The 12,361-nt window shown below is 40.3% G+C and overlaps 1 protein-coding gene across 2 annotated transcripts in view; it reads right to left on the bottom strand.

Moving 5' to 3' along the window:
• LOC137978466 (uncharacterized) overlaps positions 1–11,657 on the bottom strand; it is a 58,874-nt gene extending 47,217 nt beyond the window's left edge. The window contains exons 1-9 of one of the 2 annotated variants that reach the window (XM_068825407.1): positions 10,993–11,324; positions 10,037–10,369; positions 6,435–6,666; positions 4,571–4,884; positions 3,685–3,740; positions 2,230–2,338; positions 1,706–1,834; positions 982–1,158; positions 122–209 (exon numbers count right to left, since the gene is read on the bottom strand). In XM_068825407.1, the coding sequence (XP_068681508.1) occupies positions 122–209; positions 982–1,158; positions 1,706–1,834; positions 2,230–2,338; positions 3,685–3,740; positions 4,571–4,884; positions 6,435–6,666; positions 10,037–10,342 (1,411 nt within the window). In that variant the 5' untranslated portion in view covers positions 10,343–10,369; positions 10,993–11,324. Of the gene's footprint in view, positions 1–121; positions 210–981; positions 1,159–1,705; positions 1,835–2,229; positions 2,339–3,684; positions 3,741–4,570; positions 4,885–6,434; positions 6,667–10,036 lie in introns of both variants that reach the window. The other variant, XM_068825406.1, reaches the window with a different exon arrangement.
• Positions 11,658–12,361: the final 704 nt, after the last annotated feature.

Genomic DNA, 12,361 nt, shown 5'->3' with positions numbered 1-12,361 from the left:
GGCGCAAATAATTTAGTGAAACCGGGTTGTTCCTCAGTTGGTATGCTTCCAGATAAACGATTGAATCTTGAGGACAGGAGACAGCATCATTATTTTTGTTCATGCGCAAATGGAAGCTTACCGCTGGTCTCGATGACATCCAAGAAACCATCGTTGTTAAAATCGATAAAAGCCGTTCCCCAACCCCAACCACCATTTTGTACTCCAGCCTGAAAAGAAATAAAAACAGAAGTAAGCAAACATAGAGAAAGAAAGAAAGAACAATTTATTTAACGAGTGATACATATCTATAGGGAAATCTTTGTTTTCATTTCTTGCCTCAATAGCATACGGCTAGCGTTTTCTAATCAGTCACCCGAGAATAAAACGCTGAATATTGAACGTGCATTACATAATGAGCTATCTCTGGAAATTTGAACCCGATATATAATGGTAATTGAAGTGAGTGGAGTGCAATTTGGTCTGAAATCATATGTGTAATTTCAAAATAGAAGTATGATTTCAGACCAAAACTGCAAGACAAAAAGTTCAATTACCACTTTATTACATCCATTTAGCAATCACACAACAATTATCTATTCGCTAAAATACAGGATTTTAGTCAGTGCCAATATTTTATTGATCCAGTTGGGAACGAAAGTTGGAAAATTCGCCACACAATGGCTTTCTTTGTCTTTCATTTTCCTGCAATTTGATTGGTTCCCTTAAACAAGCATTGAAATCGGATTGGTTGTTTTGTTTTAGTGACCCATTCTCATTGGCTGGGGAAATGGTGCGATTTAGAGCAAAAAAGAGTGCGATTTGGGAATAATCGGCTTCTGATTCTATATCACTCAGAGAAAAGGTGGAACAGAACATTCATTGATATAGGGCTCGAATAAAGAGGCTCAAGGGACGAGGGGGAGAATTTGAATGCAAAACAAAACTTTTGAACAAAACGCGTCATTTGATCCTGTCGCGATAAAGTATTCACAATGTTACCTGCATTGTGGCGTCGTCAAAGCGCCTTCCTCCCAGGTTCCGGAACAACACGTTTCCTTTGTTGTCAAACGTGCAACCGGAAACGGAACATTCAGTTTCGTTATGCCAAATGGCGCTAGAAAACCAGTCGAGGTGACCATCATTGTTCCAGTCTCCTATCGCATGGCCCATGGCGTCCTGAAACAAGTTTTAACAAATCGTCATCATCGTCATCGAAATCGTTATCGTTATCGATGTCGTCATCTTCGTCATCGCCGTCTTGTGATAGCCATCACCAAACTACATCTAAATAGCCCAAAGCAAAGACCCATCGAAGCAAGCCGACGCACTATAGGGACCCATCATTGTCGGAGATTATTGCGTGCGACAAAGGGGCCAAATCTGGTCGATGACAATTTGAACGTCCATCAAAAATCGGGATTTGAGGGAATGTACTACTTGTCTTGCACTTTTTAGAAACACCGCTGTAAAAGCATATCGCCTTTTCATAAAGAAATACCGCTGTTAGATTGTAACATTACGATACATTACGTCGGCCTCGGTTAGCTTAGCTTATCTTAGCTTAACCTCGCTTAGGCTGGAAGATCATTCGAACCTTTGAGAGTAACGCTTAAAAATCATAAACAAAGAGAAACAAACTATATCCAGAAAAATATGTATCCAGCACTTTGGAACGTATCGTTTCAATTTTATACTTTTTTCTTTGGTCAAAAACCATTCTTACCTGTTTGGCTTTAAGGCCACATTGCTTAGTGCATTCAGTGAAGGTGTTATTCTTATTGTTCCAAAACATTCGACTGCTGCCAAAATCGGCAGTAACCAACAATTCCTGCCAGCCATCGCTGTCAAAATCCTGAAAGAAAACTTTATTCATTAAATGAAAATCACGTTCAACGTATCTGATAAAATACTTAAGAACAAACAATTCCAGTTAAAATCATCGGCTGTGTTACAAACACTCGTGTAAGGAAATTGCAAGTTTCTAGGAAGTGCACGGGAGAGGAAAAACACGCAAATGAACGAGAAAACGGAATCCCTCGCGCTTTTTTTTTTTTCTTAGCGCATAGTTCATAATAGACCTAATTGGATTTGAGCCTGCAGGCACATTTTCCTTTGTTCCCTACATGCAAAAGAGGCTTAAGGGTCAATTCGATACAAAATGACCCCTTTGCCTCACTTATGCGGCAAAACCGCTGATAACAATAAGGGCTACGCAACCTTAAAGTCGTGGTCACTATGCTAACTTACTGTAAAGGAAGAGCCAAACGAATAAGTTCCCTCATTCATATCCCCACTTTCACTGCTAAAGGAGTTATCCATATTCACTCCCGCAGTTAAAGTGATGTCTTCAAAATATCTGAAAAATAACATTCTTATCAATATCGCTTTTAGACAAATTGATGGAAAGGACAAAATTGTGGAGGGAATCTATAAACGAAAATGGGCCGTGTCAGAGAAAACTCTGGCTCACAGGCACCCTTTCTTGTGTACTTTATTTGAATTGTATCGTTTTAATATTTTCTTTAAATTGTACAAACATGTTAACTTTAAAACAGCTCTTACCAAACAATACTGTAATGAGTGAACGAGAGAATAATAGTTACGATAGGACAAAGCTCCACTTTTAATGTGCCTGGTAAATTCCACACTGCGGACTTAGTTCGGCCCATTGTTTTGTCGTTCATCAACTGATGGGAGTATTGTTGTCACATCTCGTTTGCACTGTCAAGGAAATAGTCTGCAGTTTGCAGTTAACTCTGACCGTATTTTCAAATGCCGTTGTCTTCACTTAAATTTACCATCTTGCTCGTCATTTCAGGAGCCTCAGAAAGGGTTTTTTTTTAAATTAGCAGTGAGCGTCCAATGGTAAAAGATTATAACACCATCCATCCATCGTATCTGGCCCGAGTTCCTCCAATCATGGTTAGCGCTAACCAATTCACTACTTGCACAATCCCATAATACACCTCTATTACCCCCCCCCCCCCCCCAAAAAAACTTTTGCATAACCATTGTTTGCAATTTCGCCTGGGACATGGAAATGTCCCAAGAGAAGTCGAAAACAATGAACAATGCCTATGCAGATTTTTGGGGGGTGAAAGAGGTATATTATGGGATTTGTGCAAGTAGTTAATGGAAACCCATAGGTTTTGATACCTCTTAACCAACCGTTAACTCTAACCAGACTTCGAGAAACCGGCTCCAGAAAGGCGACATCTTAACATCTGTATAGAACTATTGTAGGACAACTTTGTAAGAATGACTTTCAGGTCCCAGCTGTTGTCATGGCAACGGAACAGCTCCGCGAAAAAAATCATAGAAAACTTAGTTTATGACAAAAATATCTCAGAAACCAATTCTACAAACTTCTTTTAAGAAGGTTGTAGAATTAAAGCCTTTAAAGCCTGAAAATTAAAAGCCTTGTCTAATTCCGTGTCCCTCCTAATACGTTATTTATGAATAAGGGTCTATTTGTAAAATGAATCAGGGTACGTCACCCAGCTAACGCTCGAGATATAAGCTCACCAAACCTAACAAACTTTATTTACGGGTTTTCGCGCTTTCCTGCGACAATTGAAATTTGCCCGTGTGTTTTTTGGGATCCATTCTTCGAGCGGTCAGTACTGCAAAGGTTTGAAGCGATAAGGCGAAAACAAATTAAACTTCAAAGTATGGGTCTCACACCTAAAATATAGAACTTACCCAACTGAATCCATCGTCTGGGAACCTCTGTTCATGAGAAGTCTAGAAGTTGACGGCTGAAAGATGAGACGGATTATTACATTCAACCGGAAGACTACACTAGAATGTGTTACTCAGCTCAGCCGCAGCGGCACAAACAATTCTTACAAATTTGCACAGTTAATGAGCTTTACACGCTCTGCCCGTAAATATATTCACATTTTAAAAATTTCTGTCATTGTCTGCAAAACAGCAACGTGGAATTCGTTGTTTTGCGGAGAATGTAAAAGGACAAATTTTCATTCTGTTTTCTAACCTAAGCGAGGTTTACACCAGTTTCATTCTGATGTGACTGGCAAATTTTCATACCATTAATTCAAAGAAGAAAAATAAAGGAAACGTCTGGAAATCTGATACAGATTTCCCTCTATTTACAAAACCTTCTCGTTTAGAGTTTGTTTCACCCGACGCTCTGGGAAAATCTATGTAGGAGAACATCCGCCTTAGGGTTCCGATGGCTACTTCAAACTTACGGCACCTGCTCACTCCTCCTGCTTACATGAATGCACCAATCGGAGACGCTTTTCATTGTTCTTCACAAAAACCAACGAGAAGATAAGGAAAAGAGAAGTCCTCTGGGGTCGAGATTGAGCTTGATTCGTAAGCACAACCGACCTACGCAGACGCGTACACTTGAACTGTACATATGATCAAATCGCTAATGAGTTTACTTTTGATTCTAGTTGCCACAGGAGGGATTAAAATTGTTGAGGGTGAGAGCCTTAAAATTTTTCGATAAAATTGAACTGATTTCTCAGTCCTTCTCGACCCACTCATCAGTTTAAGCAGACCTTCTCTTTTCCTACACAACTGCGACGCTAAAGGGGCATTCACACTCCGACGTTACCTTTCCCAAAGTATGCGGGAGCCATTCGGTCACATAAATATCAGCAAATCCATCCCTGTTAAAATCTCCTACATTGGGTGTCATGCCAGAGAGTTTTCTCTTGTCACTAGTCTGTAACGAGCAGTTTCTCTTTAAAGCCTCCTCTAAAAAGTATCCTCTGTAGTTAACATAAAGATAATGTCTTGTATCACCAACTGTTGTCACATACAGATCCAGGTCCCCGTCTTGATCAATGTCAACCCAGACAGCACCATTGGCAAAGGAACGGGGTCCAATACCTGTCTCTTTGGTCACGTCAGTGAATGTTCCATCCCCTAAGGAATAAATTACGTCACAGAGTCTGAGATTGCATTATTCTGGGCCTGTTAGGTGTTAAACAACTACACTTAAGAGTCACAAAGAACTGCGAATGTGTTGGTGTTCCGAACTTATCCAATATCCTTCGTGTAACTTTTTTTCGTTTTTTCCAGTAAGCCAGCAAGGCAAACACCTTCTTTCAGAATAGGCAATTCAGACCCAAATATTAAGTTATCACTTTTTTAAGAATCAATTTTAAAAGAACGAGCTCGAGTGGGAGTCAACATAAACATCTTCAACTCTAAGTACTGTCAGCAGGAATTTTCGAATTCATACAGTCAGGATGTAGAAAATTTCAAAGACCAGTCACCCAAAGCTGAGGAACGAGCATTGTGTTTATGAACGCTGGATGATCGATTAAGAAGTTTCTGAATATTCTGCGGCACCGAATTATTAGACTGAGATATCGCGAATAAGGCTGGATACTATTTGCAGGACCAATGCCAAAGTGGTACGATAACGTTAAGCGACAGATGGGACTGAATTTCTTCAGCTTAGGGCAGCGTATTTAGGCCAAAAATATGTTTAGCATTTTCATTAACTTAGTCAGAGGAAGAGGATACGGATATTTGAACGTCAATGTTATCAAGTTAAGAATCAAGAGGACGTGCACCTAAACAATTGCGGACATGAAGTGTTGAGGAGCACCTATCTACATAATACAATATATACTTAATTGACCACTCCCCATAGGGGCTTTTCAGGGCCAATGAAACACAATCACGACAGAACAGAACATTCAACAACAACTTTTAAGAATCCCAACTGGCCGGAGGCAAGCCAATTGGTTATTTACAAGTGCAGCTGGGAAGTTGAACCAGGGAATACCAGGAACAAATTCAACCATTGGCCAGGAAGTGTCTTGAACCCGGGATACCCGGATCTCAAGGCAAGCGCCCTAACCACTGGGCCACACTGCCAGGGCATAAAATAGTTATAGCTAACGCATGCGTGCAGCGGCATCGCAGAGGTCACTGGTTGGAATCCCGTTGGAGCCACGTTGGAGTTTTCAGGTGTCTATAGAGCGAGTTTCAATCGAGTGTCGTAAAACCAAACCAAAGTAATTACTTTGGCCAATCAAAAAGGACGGAGACAATCCAGTAAACCAATCAAGACTCGAAGTAATTACACGTAGCCGACACAAAGCGCGGGAAAACGTGCACGCGCAAGCCACGATTGATTTTGCTTTCACTTCTGATTGGTTGAAAAAATGGCGGGAGAACTTTCAACCAATCACTAAGTGAAGTAAATGGAAAACCAAAGCAATTCGCTAATTACTGTCGACACTCAATTGAAAACCGCTCTAAGAGACAATTACTTTAATTATCCTGATAAGTGCAAGGATTACTGCTTTCTTTTGTCCATAACCCGCACTTCAAGTATACATTCATTTCATACATGCGATGGTGTTGACGGGGCCAAATCGTACTTCCCATAATTGAACTCCATTTTTACTCAAACGCTTTTTTTTCCGAATTTGTCGACAAGTACTGTCTCAAATGCTCACCATTATTTCTATACAACACACTGTTGCCGTGGAATACAGTGAAGTAAATATCCTCTAGTCCATCTTCATCGTAATCTCCTACTGCTGCCCCTCCAGTGAGATGTTCAGGGATACAGAACTCGCCAGGGATTCGCGCAAAATGGGAAGAGTTGACAAACGGTACCAAAACGTCGAAAACGCAATGAGGTCTAACAGCCATAGTGGGTCGGTGAATATGATGAAATCCTGCGTTCTGTGTGATATAAAACAAAAGAGATGAGCCCCGAGGTGAGATTACAGGAATCGGCGTATCATCCACCTGAGTGAATTCGCGATTGGCTATTTTTAACCTAGAGAAGTATAATCCGTCCAGATGAAATATGCGTCTCTAATGTTATCCGTCAATTGTAAAGACGGGACGAACTATATAAGGCGCAAAATTCGATAAGACGAACTTGGGCAAAGTTTTGTTCTGCCTCTGTTAACTTCCTCTACCATAAAGACGGACACAAGACGCACAATGCGTCTGGGCGAACTATTCAGTTTGGTTCGTCTTCGAAGACGTGCTAAAGTGGATACCAGACGAACTTAACAGAAGCTGAAAAAAAGTTTGCCCAAGTTCGTCCCAGCCGAATTATGCGTCTGTAGCATAAAAACGGCCATTCATAACGCTAACGCTAACCTTTACCCTTAAATTATTGTTTGAAATAGGTAGCAAAGCCTCTGACTTGAAGGGACACTTCGAGTTGGACGTCAAAATTGGGCGTTCATCCAATTGGATGCATTTTTTGGAGGCAAGTGACCCACTCAAGTACGAACGATCACCCGACGTTTTCAAAGCACGTAACTGTCTTTGCCATTCGTCCCCAAAAGAAGATAGAGATAGTCAGTGCATTTAAAAAAAGTCGGTGATATTTAAGGGAATCAGTTTTGCCATAGTTTTGCGGCTGCCATCAGCCGAGTTTTCAGTGTGTTACTGAAAATAGCGTGACATGTCCCTTTAAAGAAATGACATTTTCGTTGCCGCAGCCGTCGTAAATGCCTCAAACTTCAATACATAATATGCAACCACTGATGGCAGTTTCAGAAATATACGCAGTCGTTGGTGTCCCGTTTATATTCAAGGTTTTTTGTTGGTATGAGTGGTTGTTCACATACTTTGGCGCTACTTGCGACCCTGAGGTGAATGTCCGCGCTCATGCTTTATCACACACGTTTACACACGTTTATCGATTTGTTGTCGCTTTAACGATGTTTAACAACGCACGGGTATTTGTGGGGCTTGTTGCCGGACTAAGAACGAAGCATCAAAATATCAGCGCACTTTGCAATGGCAGGGCAATTAATCCGATTTGTACACGTGACCCATGGTCTCAGTTCCTTTTTTATTGAAAGACGGATCGACTACTGTTCTGACGAGTCATCGCAACCTGATCGCGATCAAGTTGTGATTGTGTGTATTGAACATGTGTGGAGGGAGCAAAAAAGCCAAGACAAAGAAACAGCGAAAAATCGTTGAGGCTGCGGTGTTTTTGCTAATTTTGCATAGCTCTAACGGAAATTCGTTGCTTTACAAAATTTCGCAAACCAGCGAAACATCCAAAAAATCGTTAACTTTGTTGTTGCCTTCGATCCTGGACAAAAATGCTGAAGTCGTGACAGAAAACAAATAACTTTACGTTTGTTCATCTGACTGTGCACCAGATAACTTCATGCTTTTCATGAGTATAGCCACCTGGACAGGCAAATGTCATCAAGATATTGGATTTATAGCTCGTCCTTGAAAATGAATGATTCGTTACTCGACTGGTAAACTATAACACCAGAGCCAAAAAAGGGAGAAAACCCGAGAGAAACCGAAAAAACGTGACGAAGCTGCGATAATGTGTAATACCTTGAGGTCAGACAGACGTAGGCTCATCACAAAAACATTTCTTGACTTTTCACGTAGTTCTGAACGTCGGAATTGATCCAAACTTTCCACAAAAAGCTTTTTTTTCTTTTTTGGCTTTATTCAGAGAGAAATTTCGCTTTCCGGCGAAAACAACGTTTAGCGCAATCATTTACCATATAAGGTCAAACTAGGGTAAATGAGATGATAACCGAGATTGAGTGAACCAATCAGAGCACACGAAATGCATTATCCGAAGTTGGGAATTTAATAACATTCGATACACATCCAACAAAACCACTTTTTCCTGTTTTCCATCGCGGTGAAATTACGTGATGGAAGTACCTTTAACTTAACCAAAGAAGAGATTCAGAATAGAGAGAAGCCCTTGGATCCGACTTTTGCGAAACTTTTTGTTTTCTGAGGAAATATTTTTGATGTTCAATAAACACGACTTTCAAACCCTTCTCTCGTAGGCCCTTAGTTTTTTGCCTTCTTGCGAGAAGCATGGGTACCCTGTCACTGTCGCGTGACTTCTTAATGCATGTAAATTTAGGAATATCCGGTCACATATCACGCAAGGTGAATTGCAACACGTATTTCACGAATTTCATCAAGTTTTTCTTGAGTCTGTGTCTTCCAGAAAGGGAGGGGGCTGAGTTTTTTCGGGGATCTGTGTTTTCGAGAAACTTTGCGGGCGTCTGAGGTCTGGGTTTCTGAGACACTGTGTGAAATGTGAGGAAATTATGCGGATGTTATGTAATGTTATCTGCAGCTGAAGCTGGGAAAAATTCAATTATTATGGTTTTTCCTCGCCCAAAAAATATTGACCGATACAAAAAACCTCGGAGCCAAATCTCTTTTTCATGCAGGCTAAGATGCGTTCAATTCGAACTCCTATAACAACAAATAAAAGACAAAACTATAAACTTTCAGCTCACAGAACTGCTGTATCGCATCAGATGTTTGTGAGTTTAAATTGGAATTATGCTTTTATTTTAGTTACTTATCTGGCTGCTTAGTTTTTTTTCTTTTTGGCAAGAAGTTATAAGTGTACTGTTCTTTTATATCATTATTTTCCTATGAAATGCTGGTGATGTCAATGGAAATAAAAAACGGAAATGGAGTTACACGAAACCTTGGCATTTGATTATAAATGTTTCCATTGGTCGGGCCTTGTACGCCAGTGCACAAAGATCGAGAATTTACTAGTTTCTACGCAAAGCTACCTAAACCGAAAATCTTGAATATGGTAGGTATTCTACGGGAGGCCGAATTCAGAGAATCAGTGCGCGAGTGCCACTTGGCGACAGCGCATTAGTTGTAAAATCACTTATAACAGAGTACAATTGCCAAAGAATCCAGGCTATTCCGCGCTATCTTCCGTCTCCAAGTTGCAGTAGTCAATTTTCAGTATAAACGAAACATCTGTCACCAAGAAATACCAGATGCATAAGAAAACTGTCAGCAGACTACTCTGCGGGTCAAACTATAAGTTGATCAATTTAAAAAATATCAATATGAACGGAAGTGTCTGTTTCTCAATTTCTCACGCAATGAATTACAATTTGATGTCTCTTAAAATTCTTGAACAAAGGAAATTAATTAACAAATCCTCCACACGAGAGCGCCTCACACAGTTCCTAGGCCGTTATGTCCTCCTACATCCAAGCAAATTAATTACGATCCATAAATATCAGACGATAACTGAAAGATTATTTACCCTACCTACCTGATGAACCTCTTCAAACCTGGAGTTCTTTCCGCTGTTGTCTGAATAAGCAGTTTGACGGTTTTTCTTCTCTTCTATGCAAGTCTCGAAAGGCAAGTTCAGACCCATGTCATTCAACAGCACTTCAAGTCGCTCCAAATTCACTTTAATTTTCCAGTCTCTGGCGATGGTCCAGTCGTGGCGTTGTTGTGAGACGCTGCCGTCGCTGTTGACTTCGCACATGTCTGGATGAGCAAAAAGAAGCGGTGTTGGGCTCGAGCAGACGAAGAGCCAACTTGAAATGATGACAAAAGCCAATCGTTTCATCGCAGGAGCACGAGAGCGGAAGTAAACCTGTGGATTGCAAAGGATCAGCAACATTGCGTGACATGTCAACAATATTTTGTTTTAAAGTGAATGGTTAAAGATTTATAGTACTTAAGAGGGACGGAGAAAGAACTAACTTGACAGCAGTTCTTTGGTCAACTTTCATTTGACGATGGACGAAACATCTCATCTATCGACTCAAGAATAGGTACCACCCACTAAGGTCATTTTAAAAAGAAAACAGTATTGCAAGGTATACGACGTTAATCTTGAAATCAGAACTGTATAAATGACAAGTCTCAAAGCCGAAAACCTGAAGGAATGTTAGAAAGCCTTAATTAAATATCAAGACTGCAGATGCAGTTCGAAGACTGGATAACTGAATCCAGTAGACATCAATATTAAATGGAACCATTTCCGCATAACATGGACATCAATATACAAACTGTATACGACCTCGGCAAAAGTGCATCTGCATGTGGATGTAATGGTTCGTTAACGGACGCTAATTGCTATTAATAGGCGCGTTCTTTTCCTTTTAGCAAATTGGTACCACAAAAAAGGACTCCCCAGTTTGGCTGTAACAATGAATTACCCCTGTTGAAGACACTGGACCGGAGTGTCGAAACGTTTGGTCTTTGAATACTTACTTGAATACTTGAAGAATGTGTTCTATTTCAGTTCAAGCTGGGAGCTGTTACGGCGTTGTTTCCTTGAATCTGAAGAAACATACTTTACTCAGTCAGGGAAATCTCGAGTCTCAGGTTTTGATCAAACTCCTCTTGGCACTTGTTTACATTTGTTCGCTTTCAGTTTATACAGAAACACACTCTAACAGTCAAAAATATGCAGATCTACTCAAGCGTGATTTCAGCAAAATGCTAACAGTTTCCTTGTAAGGAACAGCTCTTATGCTCCGCGAAGCGAGACCTCTAACGTGTCTTAACGTATTCGAGGCCGATATTTGGTCGCCGCAGACAACACAACAGGTGAAATTCTACTCGGGATTGTACATGACAGAGTTAAATTATCATGCTCAAATTTCACCCCGCCACTAAGCTAAAAGGCCATAAGGTAAAAATTGATACTGCAGAAATGCGCGTTTGAGGATGTGATATGCACAGGAAATTATGGACAAGAGTGATGTTTTGAGCTCGAGAGACCATAAATCACGAAATGCACGAGAAAGTTCCCACGATGTTTTTATCTACTGTATACGCAACAAAACTACTCCATCCCTCTTTCCATAGCAACTTCCGTATTGCACATACATTCGTCATCGACCAATCAGAAGTGCGATATATAATAAAGTACTTTTGGTCAGCGTTATTCTCCTTATAACCCTACAAACGTCATGTATCAGATAATAGAACTTTTCCAACAAGAACCGGCAAACTTTCAACATGAACCAGATCGGCATAAATTCTAAAGCAAAAAAAATATGCCGGAGGCTTAGCTTTAGAACTCAGCCTATTCTTCACTCGTGATTGTCCCAAGAGATAAACTGAACTCGTACAGAAAGCGAAATATTGCGGTCAATTGTGCCATAGTTAATCTAGGGACTGGTTATGAAACCCTGGGAATTTCAAAAGCAGGAACAATACAGTCGCAATTAGATGTTGAACCGACGGTGACCCTGCACAATCTTTTGTTTTTGGTTCGCAAGTTAATTTCAAACAAGACGCCTACAAGGGCGTATCCGTGGAATGCGCAAACAGTTAACACAAATTGTCCAGTTACAGTGAACTTCAGGTACAGGTAGACTTCGGAAAATGGCGAAAGATTACTAGAAAGATACATCTGTAATATAACTTAAAGTTTTTTGTTGTAAAAACTCATTACTAATGTTACTAAATTTGCAAATGCAAACAACGAAGCCCTATTAGCAGGTTATCAGGATACGGGATCTTTTATTTATTTATTTTTTGGAAGGAGACTTAATTCAAATCCTACAGTTTTACTTGCTTCGTTAACTCCTTTCATCCAAAAATTACAGGATCAGCCTTAAATCATCCGAAA

The sequence above is a fragment of the Montipora foliosa genome, chromosome 12 (genome assembly GCF_036669935.1).
Source record: "Montipora foliosa isolate CH-2021 chromosome 12, ASM3666993v2, whole genome shotgun sequence".
In the NCBI taxonomy this organism is placed as follows: Eukaryota; Metazoa; Cnidaria; class Anthozoa; order Scleractinia; family Acroporidae; genus Montipora; species Montipora foliosa.
Note: the sequence above shows the minus strand (reverse complement) of the source record. Positions and strands in the feature narration are given on the sequence as shown.